Source organism: Ctenopharyngodon idella, chromosome 7 (assembly GCF_019924925.1).
Source record: "Ctenopharyngodon idella isolate HZGC_01 chromosome 7, HZGC01, whole genome shotgun sequence".
NCBI lineage: Eukaryota > Metazoa > Chordata > Actinopteri > Cypriniformes > Xenocyprididae > Ctenopharyngodon > Ctenopharyngodon idella.
In genome coordinates this window covers 22,163,624-22,181,608 of record NC_067226.1, presented here as the reverse complement: position 1 = coordinate 22,181,608, position 17,985 = coordinate 22,163,624, and the positions used below count along the sequence as shown (strand labels likewise).

Here is a 17,985-nt window from a genome sequence, read left to right as displayed (position 1 = left end):
CTAAGGCTGTCAACGTTAACGCGTTAATGCATGCAATTACTTCAAAATCCTTAATGCGTTAAAATAATTTAACACAAATAAATTACTGAAGCACATGAAATTGCATCAGTAATGTAATTTATGTCACGCAGTTACATGATCTACAGAGAGAACAATTATTCACTGCAGTGTCTGTTTAGCTTTAAAACACAAGCTTTGTCATATTATGTGATTATTTTTGAAGAGTGTGAGCCCTCATGCATCACGCTATGTGAGGTACAGACTGAAAGGAATGTCAAAACATCCTACCGCTGGAAAGATGATACGCAAACTACGTTTCTCGGCTGGATAAAGCAAACCAGCGTCTTGCTAGTAAAGTCTTGATAGATGCCGATTGTAATCAAGGTAAATTGCGATTGCAGTCACGTATAGCACTCATACAGTAAACAAGTGTGAATATGTTATCTTGATGCGAAAATAAACCGTGTAAGTGCGCTCTCGATGCACTGATCTCACTTTTCAGTACATTCAGTACATTGTTTCCGCACACATTCAGGACAATGTTTTTATCAGTCGTATGTTGCTGTGTTTAGTAATGGATCCGTGTACTGTAGTAGGTATATGCAGTCAGGTCATGGTGGTTGATTTAAGGTTTTTTTTTTTTTCTTTTGGCATCTCCATGTGGTTCTGCTCAGTATTGCAACTTGCTCTAACAAGCTCTAAAAAGCTCTTTATTGTTGCACTCTGTACACATACTGTACACTGAATTCTGAAAGGTTTTGTTCTGTAATAACGTTAAAACAATAAATGCGTTAAACAAGGTAAATGATGTATGCTTAATTTCACGATAAGTATGCGATTAATCACGATTAAAAAAAACTTAAAGCTACAGTTCAGGTAAATGTTTAATTGTCAATCTGACAGTAAAATCAAATGGGTGGTTCATTATGATTTCACTTTTTTAGCTTTTGTTAGTGTGTAATGTTGCTGTTAGAGCACAAACAAAAATCTGCAAAGTTATGACGCTCATAGTTCAATGCAAAGCGAGATATTTTCTTTTAAAGAATTTTCTGTTTAAGGACTACAACAAAAGGCGAGCTTCTTCCCGGGTTGGGGACATCACTAACCCTAAAATTTACATAAATCCTGCCCCTGAGAACACGCAACAAAGGGGCCATGATATTGCAATACAGTACGTAACACAAATGCAATAGCATGTCATAAAATCAAGATGCCAACATAAGTTACAACCGTAATTAAACTAAACTATACCTGTTCTATCTTCATGCAGCATATATTCTCTGAGCGATTTATAGATTATCTTGACAGAATATGCTAATCAATGACTTTAAGATAGTTAACTCCACATCAGCTACATAAATTAAGCAACTAACCATTCAGAAACGTCCTGTTGCATTCTACATGTTGTCACTTCTTCTTAAATCTCTCCATCATTGTCCGACTCCGGTTTGAATATAAAAGGCTGAACAGTTTCTGACATATACAGTGAATCTTCATGAGGTAATTGGCACCGCTAACAGTACTATGTGCTAAGATGAGCTCTTGAAACCCCGCCCTCTGCTTAGCAGAAGCATCTCATTTGCATTTAAAGGGACACACAAAAAAACACATTTAACATGCTATAAAAAATTATCTGTGGGGTATTTTGAGCTAAACTTTACATACTCTGGGGACATCAGAGACTTATTTTACATCTTGTAAAAATGGCATTATATGACCCCTTTAAAATGTAAGACTCTGCAAAACCACTACAATAATTGTGATTAAAACAATGGTGAACAACAAATGAATTGTGATTTTATTGCAACATGTTTGTTATGATGGATAAATCTCAATTTTAACAATGAAAAGTAACACAGAGAATGATGTGCATAGTTCTAATCTACAGAACATAATATAACTATCATAATATGGTTGGTTTCTGTTTCATTTGGCTATATGCTTAATATGTATCTCTGTTTGACACGTTTTAGGTATCGACTGCATACATTGCAAAAATAATTGCAATTTTCATAATCAGTGTTTTTTCTCTGTAAAAAAAAACATCCTTAGGACAAGATTAATTGAATTTACCCAAGAAGCACAACAGATTTTTTTCAAGTCAATATCTTGTTCTATTGATTTTCCACTTTTTCAGTTGAGTTGTATACTCAAAACAAGTGAATAATTCTGCTAATGAAACAAGACGGTACAGTGGGGTCAAAAGCTATGAGACCACTAATGAAAATGAACGGTAGGTGTGATTGAAAAATTCAAATGAATTAGAGAGAATTTCCTAATATTTTGTTTGTACCAGTGGCTGACTGATATTGATTTTTTTTTTTTATGGCCGATGGCCCGAAATATATATATATATATATACAGGGCTCGACATTAACACCCCCCAACCCACCAAATGCGGGTGGATTTCAGCAGTGGCGTGTAATGCAGTCACTCCTACTAGCCACTTTGATGGGTTGAATTTTATATATAATATATACATTTTTCAATTATAGTCTTTTAAAAAGGCATCTGAAACAAACTAAGTGCAATGTAGTGTTGTCAAAAAAAATTCTATACATATTGATAATGAAATATCTGAAGCACTTAATACTTATTTTTCGCAGAATAGATACACGATACCAGCTGCGCTTTCTCGCCCTCTTAATGATCTCTCCAACAGCGAGTTGACACACAAACCCTCCTATCCTCACTCACTCATTTCATTAGCTACAGATAAATTTTGTTGGTGTTACAGGGTTTAAATTTTGGCATGAGATTGCGCATAATCCAACGCTGAAAGCACTTCTACACTGACTAAAAAATAAACAGCAAAAATGACTACAATTAAAATAGCGATTACTTTGAATGTATTGTTTTATTATGGTTCAAATTCCTAATAAAGGTAAAAAATGCCCCTGAAATTTAATTCCAGGGCCAAATATAGACCCTTAATAAAAAGTCCACTTCTGACATTGATGTGCTGTCAGTCAAACCAATCACTATTGTATTCCTTAAAAATAAAGCACAGGGATGTCGACTCCATAGTATATGCTAGTAGGCGATAAACAGGAATGTGTGTGTGTGCGTGTGTGTGCGTGTGCATGCATTCCTACACCTGTAATTACTCAGTTATCAGATCTCTACAGAATTAATTACGGTGGCGCTGCAGTTTAGTGTGGGTGGTCTGTGAGTGTGTGTGTGTGTGTGTGTGTATGAGCAAACGAGACCTCCTGGGTTCTGCAGGAAAGATGCTGTATACAAAATGAATGGAATACATTAAGCAGTGAAGACATCAAGACATGTCCGACTCTCTCTATACATCTCTATCTCGATTCACTCCCCTCAGCCCTATTACCGCCTGTCTCTCCCTCATAAAAATTCATCATATTTCCTTGCTGGTTTTACTGTGAATGGACTACAGAAGAAAGATGTGGGGAAAACACTGTAGATTTGTAATGTATAGTGGTGCCAAAAAGAGTTAGGACACTTTTGGACCAATATCTGAATGTCATTACATAAGACACAAAACATCAAAAGCATTAATTTATTAAAAAAAAAAAAATACAAAAAATTATCTTAAAATATTTAATTTTTGTAAAATGTTTCATTTCAATGTCTGTTTGTGCAACATTATATAAATAAATGTTACGATATTTTGTTTACATAATATTTTTATCTGTGCCTTAAGTGTCCAAATACATTTTTGGACCACTGTGGATACAGAGCTTTCAGCATTGATGAAAGCACTGCATTAGAGAAGCGTGTGTGTGTGTTTGTGCATTATTCATTTCTGTGGTCTAAGTGATTCCACTGTCCTCTTTGACCAGCCACCATGATAAACGATTTCATCCCGACCCCAAACCTCCTCTTAGTGCCAGTTCTCTGTGTCTGCATGCATGTGTGTGTGCATATTATTAAAGAAGCTGATGATAACAATAATGATGTTGATGATGAAGACCATGACTTAATCAAGATAACAATCAAGTGCTAATATAGCATTGATGAGGAGAATCATGATAATGCTGTCATTAATGACAATATTTCTTCTCAGGAAGCTTCTCAGTAGGAAGCCTAATGTTTATCACATGATCAAACAAGATCTCACCCTATGTTTTTTCGCCCTCTATTTCAGCAAGATCTCTTTGATGTATACAGTAGCAACTGCATGAATGCTAATATGGGCATCTTTGTGTTTGCACTTTAACTCTTCAATGCTATCTTCTGCATGTTATTTTGATGTAGGATGCAAGCTGTAAAAATCAAAATAAAAGCAGTATTTGGAAGGAAAGGAAAACATTAAAATGTATTATTTGAGTCAGAATGTTTTAGTAAATGGCAATTATATTTTAAGGCATTTTTATCTTCCAGCCCCTTTAAGGGTTAACAACACAAACCAAAGCCTTCTAAGCACACACATGATGCTCGTATCTGTTAATATATTATTCTTTGTGTACCAGCTCTGCATAATAATTGCACTGGGCTGAATTATGAGATGAGCATGTGCATATACTCTGTGTACAGTGTGGTTCAAAAGTCTGAGCTCACTAATGAATATGCTTCTATCTAAAAATGTTCAAATTATACTAACATCATGACAATTGGGAATAAAAAGTTGAAACATGAATTAACATTTTAACTTTCATTTTAACTCATTTTAACATAAATTGTACAAAACCTGATGGTCATGTTCTCCAGAATTATCACTGGCTTTCACTGGAAGAACGTCTGTACAAAGACTTGCATGATCAATGTCACAGATTTACTAGATTAATGACCTAGAAGCAGTGCAGAATCTAAAACATTTATTCTTTATTTTACTTCACAATATGTATTTGAAGAGTTTGGTTCCAAAACGCTATAAATCCATTTTGATTAATTTGAGTAAAAATGTGTTTTCTTTACCAAGAAAGCGGCAAGATGAAAACCACTCTTTTCTGTTTCAAACTTTCACATAGCATCTTTTGGTTATAAAAACATTAAAAATTCAAATCTAGATTTTGATTTTCAAAGGTTTATTATAAAAACGGATTATTCTTTTCCCCAAAATGCAATAAATCCATGACACGTTTTTTTTTTTTTTTTTTCAAAATGCAATTAATGCATCAACATAAAAGTTATTTTTCATATTGAAAATACACAACAAAGTAAGTTGATTCACATATATGACAGCCTCTGAACTTTGTCAATACTAATCTTATATACAGGCATTTGACTAAAAATACATTCAGTTCACTTCCAAAATGAATTCAATGAGTCACCTTGTTAATGTTATAAATTAATTATGTCTCCATTTGTCATTACCGATTAAAGAGTATCTGGCGCCACCATACAGTTAAAATGAACACTTTTGCCGAGTTCACTGGTATTAAAAACGGCTTTTAAAAACTGTTCATGATTCAGTTTTGGGGACCGTGACAGAAGTTTGATGCTGTCGTGGAACAAGCAACAGCCGGCATTTTTCCTCCTCCCGACTCGAGTGGCTCATCTTCTTAATCTCCTCACGTAAATGATTACATTTCGATGACTTGCGTTTCTTCGCCACCGCAGAAACCACCACAGGTTTATCAATGCCGTCAAAATGATTCATTTTTCTGTTTTTGTTGATTACAAAGTACAAAGAAGATAAGGAAAACTAGGATGCCGGGTGTATTCAGAGTGCCGCCATTACTGTTTACAATGCGTAGAATGGTGCGCTGTGATTGGTTGAGCGGATATATCGCATTCTGCAGAGAAGGGAGACGTTTGGCATTTGTCGCGTTTTGGAAAGAAAGGGAGAAAACATGACAGAATAACACAACGAATATCGCATTTCGCGCAAAATTAAACAATGACTTTTCAATACAGATACAATACTGATTTTGGCGGAAAATATGGCGTTTATCGCGTTTTGGAATCAAACTCTTCATTTGTTTTAAATCCTAGAACTTTGTGAATTTCAAGGTTTAAATGAAAAAACACTTCAATTTTAAATGTGATATTACTTTTGGATCCCACTTTATGTGCACAATAAAACATAAGTTGTACGGTATAGCTGGGAGTCTTTGCTCAGAGTGTATTGCCTACACATTGTTTTAATATCATGACTCAAGAGTGTGTCTGTGTAAACTGATGTATTTTTGCATTTCCTATGCTCTGTAAGGTAGCGTTTCATCCCTGCTGAGCGAAAAAGGCTGATGGTGTGAAGAGGAGGAGTGTAGTGAAGGAGAGACAGAAAGATATGTGATTGAGAGAGGAATTCAATCTATTCTGATTGCATGGAGGAAGCAGGCATGTGTGTGAGTGTGTGAAAGTGCGTGTGAAGGTCTCATGCAGGCGGTGCGTGATTCACAGTGGCTGTTCACAGCACACTGCAGCAGAAAACCATTGCCATTCATGTTCTGCAGGGAGAACATGTTGTTTTCAGACTGAACGCATGCACACAGGTTCATGCGGCCAATCGGATCTTATTTTGCTAGCTAAAACTGTTCATTAAAAGTTCAGTCATGAAAAAGAGTTTGGCTCTATAACCACAGAGCAAGTTTAGTTGATATGTGCCAAATAAGCAGAATTCTTGCAGTTGTCAACTAGCTGTCGTAATTTGAAACAATGACTGTGTGAACGGAGTCTGTATGTCTCATCTATTGATCTCCCTATCAACATGTCCCTAATACATCACTGTCTCCTTCTGCCTCTCTCGCCCACTCTGCACATCCATACATCCTTTACCACCTTCCCTCTATTTCACTCTCTCGCTCATTCTCTATCTTTCCATATATTGTACAGAACAATATCCTCATCACTCAATCACATTTTCATCTTTAGACACTCTATTCCTGTCATCTGTTTACTCTTGGGCCAAGCAAAATGTATTTATCTTTCGATCAAAAACAAAACAAAACAAAACAAAACCAAAAACACAACAAAAGCAAAGCAAATGAAAGCAAAACAAAACAAAAACTATGTCCTTTTACTTTTATATGAAAAAATGTATCATACAAGCAGTACAAGTAGAGTTAAAGAAAAAAATTAGAATATATAGAGAAAGGAAAGAAATTAGCAGTTCTTCTTGAACTTGTTTGGCTTGAATCATAAAATTCAAATTTTAGGTTTTAATGAAATATGTATATAAATTACAAAATAACACTCTCTTTGATCCAATTGGCCGCATTAACGTGTGCATGCGTTCAGTCTGAAAACAACAACAACAACAACATGTCCTCACTTCAGTTTTTCTTTATTTGGAAGAAATTGCTCTGGCTGGTATAAACTTGTTGAATCCATAAGTTTTCTGGTTCAGCTAATTAGACTGAATGATAAATCCTTAATAAGGCTAAGGCTCAGCAATGAACTTCATATTGTTGTGCCTGCTTCTGAACACTGTAGCTGTGGGGAATACACACAAGCTTGTGCACTTGAATAATTTAATTCTGTATGCTTGATAAAAGGGAAGGAATTTAGGGGGACATGTATTGTTATTTAGTTGTTATTAAGAATTAATAGAAGTTTTTGCTCTTTATGATATTGTTGATGTTGTTGTGTCTTTTAAATGCAGTAACCATTGAAGTTGGATACTGTTTGATAAAAGTTATTTTGCTCCTCAACAATGAGCTTCATGCACACATAAATATTGGGTAACTCTCACGTTCGACTGAGCCAGAATCAGTCAAATGACAATATAATTAATATGATGACTATAATTTAGTTAATGAGAGTCAATCAACTAAAATGACTGAGTAGAAACAATGAACCAAATCTACCTGCAATTAAATAGCTTCAATTAAATGGTTGACTCATTTAGAAGACCTCATCAGGCGAATGACACAAGTTTTCAGAGATGCCATTACTTGTTTACTAATTTGGGGGAACAAGCTTCTCAAATGAGTAAATTCAGACTCTAAGAACATACAGTGTGCATAGACAGTCTTCAAAACCAGAGCAAAGAGAAATCTACTGACAAAGCCATTTTAATTCAACTGTCCCCATCTCTTTTTGTATCCCACTGTGTGGTATCTGCCAGGAGTTATCAAGCAATAAAGCACAAGACAGGAGCATGGAAGTTCATCCATCTTGTTTACTCTTCACTTCCGTTCTCACACACATTACGTCACTTCAAAACACTTCAAAAAAATAGTCACAGCATAATTCACCATGAACAAAACAGTTTCTCAGAAGGACTGTACATTGCTGTGCTCAGGGAGTCATTCTTTCATTTTCTTCACCTCTTCATCTCTCTTTCTCTCTCTCTCGCTTAACTAAAATGCTATGATCTCTTGCTGGGCCAGAGACCATTTTAAGCCCTTTCTCGCTGAGTTTTCTCTCTCTTTCCTCCCTCTGTGCATCTCTTCCACCTCTCTGGAGCACTCAAGCCATGACTTATTCATCCAACCCAGGATTTATTATGTTTGGCCATGCATTTTTAACAGTGTATTTTTTTAGGTACACACATTTCACGGTTGAACTACATCTCTGTTTGCTGAGGCCCCCACTCTCTGATCATGTCTACTGTTCTACCTGCTGGGAAGAAAAAATAGGAAGGAGAAAATTAAGCAAACAGAAGAAGAAGGAGGAAAGGAGAGGACAGATAGTTGTAAGTTACAGAAATAGCACACATGAATAAATTCTAGGCATGTAAATGTACATAGAAGTCACGGTTCGGTACGTACCACGGTTTATGGGTCACGGTTCGATACGAGTTCGGTACAACAGGAAAAAGCAACAAATCCCCAATGCTAGGTTTCTTTGCATTTATTTTGAACAGGCAGTAGTGCATATTACAGTTTGTTCCACCTAGCGGCATTTAGTCCCCCCTGAGGTAGTTGGTACAGTACAGACTTCTTTAGTGTATTAGGAACTAAGCAGTAAACCTGTACTCTTGCACAGGTTATATATTTTTTTGTAGGCTGATAAAAAAACAAAACGTATTTGGTCACAATCAGCTACAAAACTAAAAAAAAAAAAAAGAAAAAAAAAAGCATCTCTTATGTTATAAAAGTACAAAATAAATATAATAATGAAAAATAAAACTTGTACAAAGATTAGTTTATACAGATTAGGTTATACAGATATCATTCAAAACTGTAAGGGTCTATTTTTATTTGTGTACACAACAAACAGAATGCTGCTCTCTGCCGTCACAGTTTTCTTTCCGTGAAGTTTGTGGCTTATAGGCTACTAGCAAGCTCTTGTGCGTCTCTTCTTCTTCTGCTTTTTCTCATGTTGTGGCGGTTAGCAAACAGCTTTGCATTACCACACGCACTCCCTTCTGGATTGGAGTGTGTGACATCCGTACCATGATGGTTTGGGACAAATATATGTACCGTTACACCACTTCTGTCATCTTGCACTCATCCCCATATTTTCAACCTGTTAGATTTTGCTGTATTTGGCCGAGCGGTTGTTTGGGTGTCTCGCCAATGTATTAGATATCTCTAATACATATAATAAGTAAGCTTGTCCAGAGTTCTTGTGGGGAGAAGAATTTATTGAAGGTAGTAGAGAAGCACAGTTCTTTAACGGCAATGTTAGCTTGTCTGCCTTCAAAAATCTTAACCCAAAGTTCTGTCAGTGGAACAGAACTTTATACCTGCTACCAACAATAGATACGATGTTAGAACTTCCCACTGGAGATCTTGCAATACACCCTTTAGATATTCTATCTCTATGGGCCATTTGGCCATATGGGCCATCTGGCTGTATGGGCCAACTGATTCACCCATTAGTTTCTCTGGGCCATAAGTCTGTATAGCCTATTTGGTTCACACTTTTACAGACACAGTTTCAGTTGACTGCATTGGAGGCACAGTAACAATGTAAACGCTTTTGACTAAACATAACTGAATTATTCAATCTTTCAAACCCTCCTTTTTTACTTTTTACTTTACTTTTTTTTTTTTGATGAGATGCAGGGCAGAAGGTCCAAGCTACTTTTTGCCATACAAAAAAAGAGGGTTGTGATGGTGAAACCCATGAAATTGTATTTTATTTTATTATTTTATTTAGTGAGAGGAAATAGGAATAAATCAAATTAGGATAAACAAATGCATTTCACACATCTAACTCACTGACACACATCAGTTTTTGCTGGTTAGATACTTAGGGCCAGATTAACTAAACAGGGCAAATTATCGTAAAACCGCAATCCCTTAAAAGTCCTGATGGGAGTGGAGAATTCTGCGGGGAGTTCTATCCACTGACAATGTGGTCAGACCTGTTGCTGCCTGCGTTACCATCGCGGTCTAAAGTACCATGAAGATTAGACAAATTAGTCCGGTGATGTAGGACTGTGCGCGACTTTCCAGTTCCCACTGGATTTCATCCTCCACATATGAGCTTAATAAAGACTGAACCTCGTCGTCTGTCCATCGGTCGTATTTTTTAAACTCGTTTGAAAAGCATACAATTCTTACTGCATGCACCGCAACAGACTTTTGAAAATGGTGGTTGAAATAAAATGCTGTGTGGAGTCAACCAACCAAAATGCTGTGTGAACTCAACCAATCAGCATGTTCAGTGCCCAAGTCCCACCCCTGAAAGTTCCTGAACGTTAAAAAATACTACCTCGCGAGCAGGTACTTTCTGAGGGGGACATTTTTACTCGGAACTTCATTTAGACCCTGGTCCCTGTGGTGAAAACACAGTAGCACCCCAAAGTCCCTAGTTCCTGGGGAAAGTTCCTGCGGTGGAAACACGACTTAAATAGGATGTTAAATGCTTAGTAACTGAGTGCAGAGAGTACGTTTGAGCCTCGCAGCTCGCACCCACTGCAGCTCCGGATTTGCGGATGAACTCAATAATTTCTCCATCTTCTTGAGTAAACTAAACCTGTCATGATTATACAGTTCACCGTGGCTCTCACAACATATGACAAGTAGCTGTCCAGTGCGGTTCCATTCATTTAGCGTGGGTTTGTCGAGAATGCTGTTGTGAGCCCTGAAAATGTGCAGGTGTCAGTTCAGTCATGTTGCATGATTTATTTAAAAACTCTCCTCCCATAATTTTTGCGTCTGAAATGGAAACTCCTTCAAATGCATATGCAGTAATGTCAACGGCCAAAATAACTGTCCACACCTTTTCATCACTAATTTTTCACCAATGCATGTCTTCAGTAAATCCTGACAGTAGTTTTTCATGCCAAAAGAGTGTTTGAACTGTTGCAAGTCATTAGTAAATCTGGCTCTTAGTTACTTTTTTGTCATTCATGCACAATGGAACTGAAGAAAAAAAGAAAAAGAAAAAAAAAATCAGAGTTTTGTGGTTGTGACAGGCAAACTCAAGCACCCCATGAGACTCAGGTATCTGTTATTACACCAGGCTAAAGACAGAAACAAAAGATAAAGGGAAGATTTCAGGCAGGAAAGATGTAAGAAGTAATGAGAAACAGGTGAGTAAGAGCGCAAGAGAGACTGTTTCTGCGTTTAACTTCCTAAACTTTTAGAACACTATTACTATTTTGATGCTTCAAACAGTATCCAATCCAGAGATGAAAGATGAAAAATGAACACATAACCTAATGCCAAAGCAAGTTTTATAACACTTGGGGGGGGGTGTCTCGATTCGATTCTGACTCAGGAAGTCACAAGTCACAATGCAATTTTAAAAAAAATTCTAGAAGATGTTTAAACATTTTGAATAAAGTCTAAAAATATGTACGCATTGGCCTGCCAATATTCATAGAATAAGTGGATAATGGATATATTAACCTAGTATGAGAGGCAGCTCACGATTTTACACAATCCCATTCCCAATTTCTAACTGATCTGAAAAACAATTTATTCCATGCATAAACAAATGGTTATGTTTTATTGTAATACAAATACAGACTTGGAAATAATACTTATAGGTACTACGAGAAAATCCTTGCCAAAGAAGAATCAAAAGGTACCCAGAATAGAACTGAGTAAAAGTTAAAAACTTACATGTAATTCCACATGTAATTGTGCTTGTGTATTAAAATGTAAAAATCTATATATTTCTTCACTAGTCTTAGATATAGACTTAAAAATATAACTTTGCACATGAACCCGTTTAAAAAAAAGAAGGAAATAAAATGGTACATGCTCTGACAACAAAATGGATTTCATTGAATGTTTTATGAAAAAGTCAAAATAAAATGCCTAGGAACATGCTTTGGTTGGCTTTTAGTAGCTGGACTGAAGAATGAAAGGAAAGATTTCAGTCATCATGTCCTGCAAGATTTCAAATACTGTACTCTGAAGGTCTAAATGGCATTTTTAGGAGTCAAAAGTATGTTTTTTTTTGTTTTGTTTTTTTAAATAATTATTATTACAAATGTAACTGAATTAGAGGGTTTAGTCTGTAAAAATTCCCCAAATCAATATTAAGAAATGAAGGCCAATTACTCATGTTCTCTGTTCCAACATTCTGAGGGTTTTTTCAGTTCATGAAATGGCATCATACAAAGCCAGATTTCTTCATACATATGAAGAGAGCTAAGTGCAATTTCTAACAGCATCCAGCACAGATGGATGAGGCTTTTTCTGTTCTGTGATGTTTTCTTAGTAACATTAAAATGTTGCCACTGGAACAAAACAGTGCGTCAAATTGAGCAGTGCGGAGGACTAGTTGTCCCCTCTTTCAACTCAATAAGAGCATTCCCTGAAAATCGCTTTCAATCAATGCTCCCTGCTCGATGACTCATCAAAAATAACGCCTCTCTAAAAGTGTGTGTTTTAGTGAGTATGAATGCAGAGTGCGGACAGACATCCAGATAAATGAGCGTGGCCACTTTAATGGCCAGACTGTAGCTTGGTTTCTGGACAAAAACTATTATAAAACAGCTCCCCAAAAATAAAAGTGGGTATAAAACTAGCCAAACTAGAGACAGAAGATACATTTATTTTATTATGAATAAAGATGTTATTGAATAGACTAATATCAGAGATTTATTTCCAGTTTCTTGTTGCTTGTTTCCTGTTAGGCCTACTTCAGAATCTGTCACGTCTCACATTATTAATTGGAGTGATGTTACTGTAATTTGCATAATTGCATGTCATTTAGCAGGCATACCTCTATGCGACCTGTGTCTGGCTGAAAACCACGGGAGGGGTCTTCTGTAGTGACCCGGCACTGAATGGCACAGCCATTGATCTGGATCTTGTCCTGTTCGAGACCCAACTCAGGAAGACTGCGGCCCTCACACACTCTCAGCTGTGCGTGAACCAAATCCACACTAACAGGGGCAGAGAAAGAGAGAGAGAGCCGTTATCAGCACTAACTGATGAATAAACCCTGAAGTGGAATGGAATTCATTAGACAAACTTGAAACACCAATCTCACTTTTATCTTTGACAATCACAGCTGCATAATTAATTCGCTGATCTTCCTCCTTTTGAAATGTTTATCCATGAAAGAAGTTTGCCCACTTAGCGCTTGCACCAATATCAAGCAATTTGCTTTGATTCATTTGAATCCATTATGATGTAGACGTATTGATTGTCAATGATACACAGTTTCTAATAATCCAAATCAATCTTTGCTTAATTCAACCAATTAAAGTCTTTCACACTTGCTTTAAAGTTTAAAAAATCACGTAGAATTAGATTAAATGAATTAAAATGGCTATACGAAGAGCATCAAGCATAAATACTAATTTTCTCTCAAAACTACCTAAGGAAATATCTAGCAAATCACTTCAGGGACTAAAGAGATCTGCTATTTTAGCTGACAGGAAATATATGCTAATTTTATCGCTAAGCTGCTTAGTTGATAAACCACTTCAAATTTTATTTTGAGATTTTGAGAGAGGGGAAAAGACTTAAAAATGTATTTTATGTTCTTGGTTGGATGTAAAGCATATGGTGGTTAAGAAGCTGCTTTGACATTTCCGTGAAAGACAGGAGGTACACTAATGACATGACATTAAAATGTCAAAAAGCTCATAAAACACATGCTGTCAAGCATACATACATACAACACCTGTACAGATCTTCCACTTGTCAACAGTACCATAGGGTAACATCATCTGTCTATCTATACAGAATGTGAACTATTTAAAGTCTCAGGTTTGAATAAATGTTCAACCTTGTCTAATTGCATTTTTTCTGGTATATACCTAAAATAGTGCCTATTTAGCTTCATCTAAAATGTATGTTGATGCTCGATTTACTGTATGTGTTAATTAGGCATTAGCAGAGTTCTTTTCTTTTGCACAGAGCCGTTCTTACTCCACACCGGTTGCATTCTGTTGAGTGGTGTAGTGAAAGGGGAAACTGAGGATAATGTTTGTTAAGGTGAACAAATTTCCAGTGGTCTGTAATGCAACTAGATTATGGCCTAGTTAATTGAAACAAAAACCAAGGGTGAATATGACACACACACAGGTTAAAATAGTTAACGTGACTACAGTGTTTCAACCTTAATGTTACGAAGCGCAAAAAACAAAAATAACAACTTTATTCAACAATTACGCATGTGTGTGATGCTGACACAGGAGCCGGCCAATAATTTAATATAGAGTTGGCATTCTGACGTAGTACACGGAAGGGCTGCACTGTATTTACTACGTCAACAGTGTATGAGACTGACAGGGGAGAGACGAAATTGCTGAATAAAGTCGTTATTTCTGTTATGTTTTTGCGCATAAAAATTATACTTGCCGCTTCATTAAGGTTGAAACACTGTAGTCACGTTGACTATTTTATTAATGTTTTTACTACGTTTCTGGACCTTGAACGTGGTAATTAAGTTTCTTTCTATGGGGGATAAAAAAAAAAAACCTCTCGGATTTCATCAAAAATATCTTAATTTGTGTTCCAAAGATGAACGAAGGTCTTACAGGTTTGGAACAACATGAGGGTGAGTAAATAATGACAGAAATTTCATTTTTGGGTGAACTAACCCTTCAACTGAAAATGAAAACTGAAAAACGTCTTCACAAATATCATGAAGCTTGGGCAAAGCTGACATTTGAAGTGGTCCTTACTATTTGAAAAGCCTATAAAATGGACAAATCATGTTTAGCTTCAAATCTAATAATGTCAATGACAACAAGTTTGTGTCAGGGTTAGGTTTAAGGGTATGGTATAGTAAATATCATTATATTAGTGTAAATACCACTGATATAGCTTTAAAGGTCTAGTGTGTTTGTGTTTGTGTTTGTGTATTTTGTGTAACGTGGGTCTAATAGTTCAAAGTGTGAACTGGGGAATATTGACCCGCGCACACATGCAGTTGATCCACAAACAGAATTCGGATGAATCACACAACATTGTATGAAGACTGAAAGATACATGCATACATACATAGACATACACAGCAGCCCAAAAACTATTTTTATGCATGTCTACAAATGATAAACTTCTTGTCACGTTAGTTTGTCATGGTCTCTTAGCTGGTTATCATTGTGTTCTAATATTTCCCTTTCTGTTTCCTTGTTTTTTTTAAAGTTTGCATTAGTTTCTTCCATGGTTATTCATTGTTTGATTAATGTGACAACTGTTTCTTGTTTTCTTCCCTTTGGTTATTCTTTGCATATATCCCTAAGTTTGTAGTGTTAACGCTGACCCACACTAAAAGATTTTTAAAATCTTATCAGATTTTCAAAATGTGAGAGACCACAAACATGACAGCCATTCCTTTTAACAAAAACAACTAGAGAGTGTATTTATGCGTGTGATTTTTGTGTGTGTGTGTGTGTGTGTCAGTGTATGTGCACGCTGTAGAGTTGCAGCCACTGGGCTATAATAATATTCATAGATCTAGCCTATGTGATGTGGTTGTGTATGATTTGGCAATAGGGGACAGCCTATACACTGGTCAAAATCGACTCCCCGAATTTTTGAAACATGTTTGAAAATGGTCGGGAGGTACTCATAACGTTCTTGGCTTGGCTTGTAATTTCTTCTCACACAATGTGAGTTGTGACCATACGAGCATCAATGATTTCCATGTGATTTCTCCCAAGTGAAAAAAAACAACAAAAAAAAAAATCGCCTGCAAGCTCGTATGACAACAAAAGATTCCATTCAAACCAGGGTCCCAGCTGTGAACACAGTAAATTTCACAAAATATCTTGCAGTCAAATGTGACTTTAGAGTAAACAAACATGGTGGACAACAGGCAAGAAGAAAGTAGCGTTTGAACTGATTTTAACAGAAAATTTGTGGGAAAAAAGAGAAAGGTTTGAATGAAGTCGTGGAGACGGTGTGAACAGCGCAAGTACATGTTACAGCGCGAGGTTTGTCTTGTTCCACATGACAATCTACAGAGTGTGTGCGCATTTGTCCTCAGGGTTCCCTGCACAAAACAGCATTTCTGATCGTAAATATTCAATATGTCGGTGCAGTCCTAGCAGATTCAATCACTCTTAACACACCTCACACCACAGGAAACTCTGATAAGATAATCTATAGAACCATCAAGATAATTGAGACTTCACCAAGGATTGTCAGAACGGGAGAATTGTACCCAAAATCGGTCCGATTTTCTTGTAGTGTGTGGGTGCCTTAATTTGCCTGATCTCTTTTGTTTTTTGGTTGTTCTGTTTCCTGCATTTTTGTTCTGTGACATCCTGAGAGTCTGTTATTTTGATTTAGTGTGTGTTAAAATCAACTGTTGCGATTAGATCCAGCCTCTATTCTCAACCTCAGCATGACACTTCTTCAGAGAAAGTGAATACCTTATCAATATTTCAAAACAACTTTAAGCAACCAATTGTGCACATAAGCAGGGCAAGAGTCCAAACCATAGCAAAGCAGAACAGCATTTAAGTCTGATCTTGTGGAATACCCAGCTAATAATCTTTAGTTTTCTCCTGGAGGTTGAGTAAAGCCCCAGAGCCCCAGCACATTAAACTATAATGAAAGTATTGTTTTTCAGCCTGTTTCTGTTTATAGTTTTTCCCTCGTTATCCATGCCTACCAAAAAATGTGGGATGTGGATGAGACAAAAATATACTGATTACACCCACAAAAAGAAATCTGAGAACAACTCCGGATGAATAGAAATGCACTTTTGGAAACATGTTTGTCTGTTTGTTTATTTGTTTGACCAGAAAATATAAAGCTGGTTTCAAACTTGTGTAAGCATTTGCCCAGAAGAATATAGGTAAATTCACCAAATATTTCGACCTTTTGCATGTAGTAATTCAGCTCAAAATTGTTTCACTAATCATACGCATTTCAAATTAATCAGGCGTTAAATTATCTAAAAGTTGTGTCAATTACAGGCACTTATAGTGCTTAAAAAGTGACTATTTACTCACAGCAAATACTGCAATGAGTATTTAAATAAAAAAATTGTCGTTCTTTTCAGTGTAAACTTTAGGCTTATTACAGATTTTTCAAAAGTCATCAGTATTGTAAATGAAACTGTATACAAGTCAGAAGTTTGTGAACATTTTCTATTGACCATGGCAAAAGTATTTCATCAAATTAAATTTAGTCTCACTAAAGTATGCCATATTACAATGGTGTGCAGTGTAAGACTGACGCTGGACTGTCTAAACCAAGAGAGGGCTACTCTTTGAGAAAACAAAGGAAATTAACATTTGAACTCTCTCTTGCAAAATTAGCATCCCCATCCGAGACGCAATCACACCTCAGCATTGCCTTAATCTGCATTTCCTTTCCTTCACCCCCTCTTCCCCCATTTCTTCTCTCTACATGCAGAGATGACCTGAAATTTACCCAAAATCTATATGGTTTAATGTGAACAGTTATCATACAACATTATACATGTTTGGTATCATTTGAAATGTCTCAGTGCGACTGGTACAGAGGTCTCATTCCCACAGAAGTAAACCAGAAGGTAATAAAGGTTTTAAGATTTTAGAGATATTTTGCTCTCTGTAATGGGTGTGTCCACTTTCACAGGGTCTTTCATGCAAATGGCCTTCTGTCCCCAAAAGGTGTAAACTACTCAGTCTAGGACCCTGATTAATGCAAATTCCCATTGTGAACTCACGTTTCCATTTGAAGGAAGTTTCTGTCTTGGTCTGAGTATTTAAAGAGATGTTGCAGGAGGCTCAGGGTGTGATTCTGTAATCAGATCAGCCCACATTGCTGA

General features: G+C 36.4%; 1 protein-coding gene across 1 annotated transcript in view; it reads right to left on the bottom strand.

The window, feature by feature from the left end:
* Window positions 1–17,985, bottom strand: part of pcxb (pyruvate carboxylase b) — a 203,665-nt gene that overhangs the window by 135,734 nt on the left and 49,946 nt on the right. Inside the window, exon 9 of the mRNA XM_051900588.1 lies at window positions 12,988–13,150. Coding sequence (XP_051756548.1) covers window positions 12,988–13,150 — 163 coding nt within the window. The remainder of the gene's footprint in view (window positions 1–12,987; window positions 13,151–17,985) is intronic.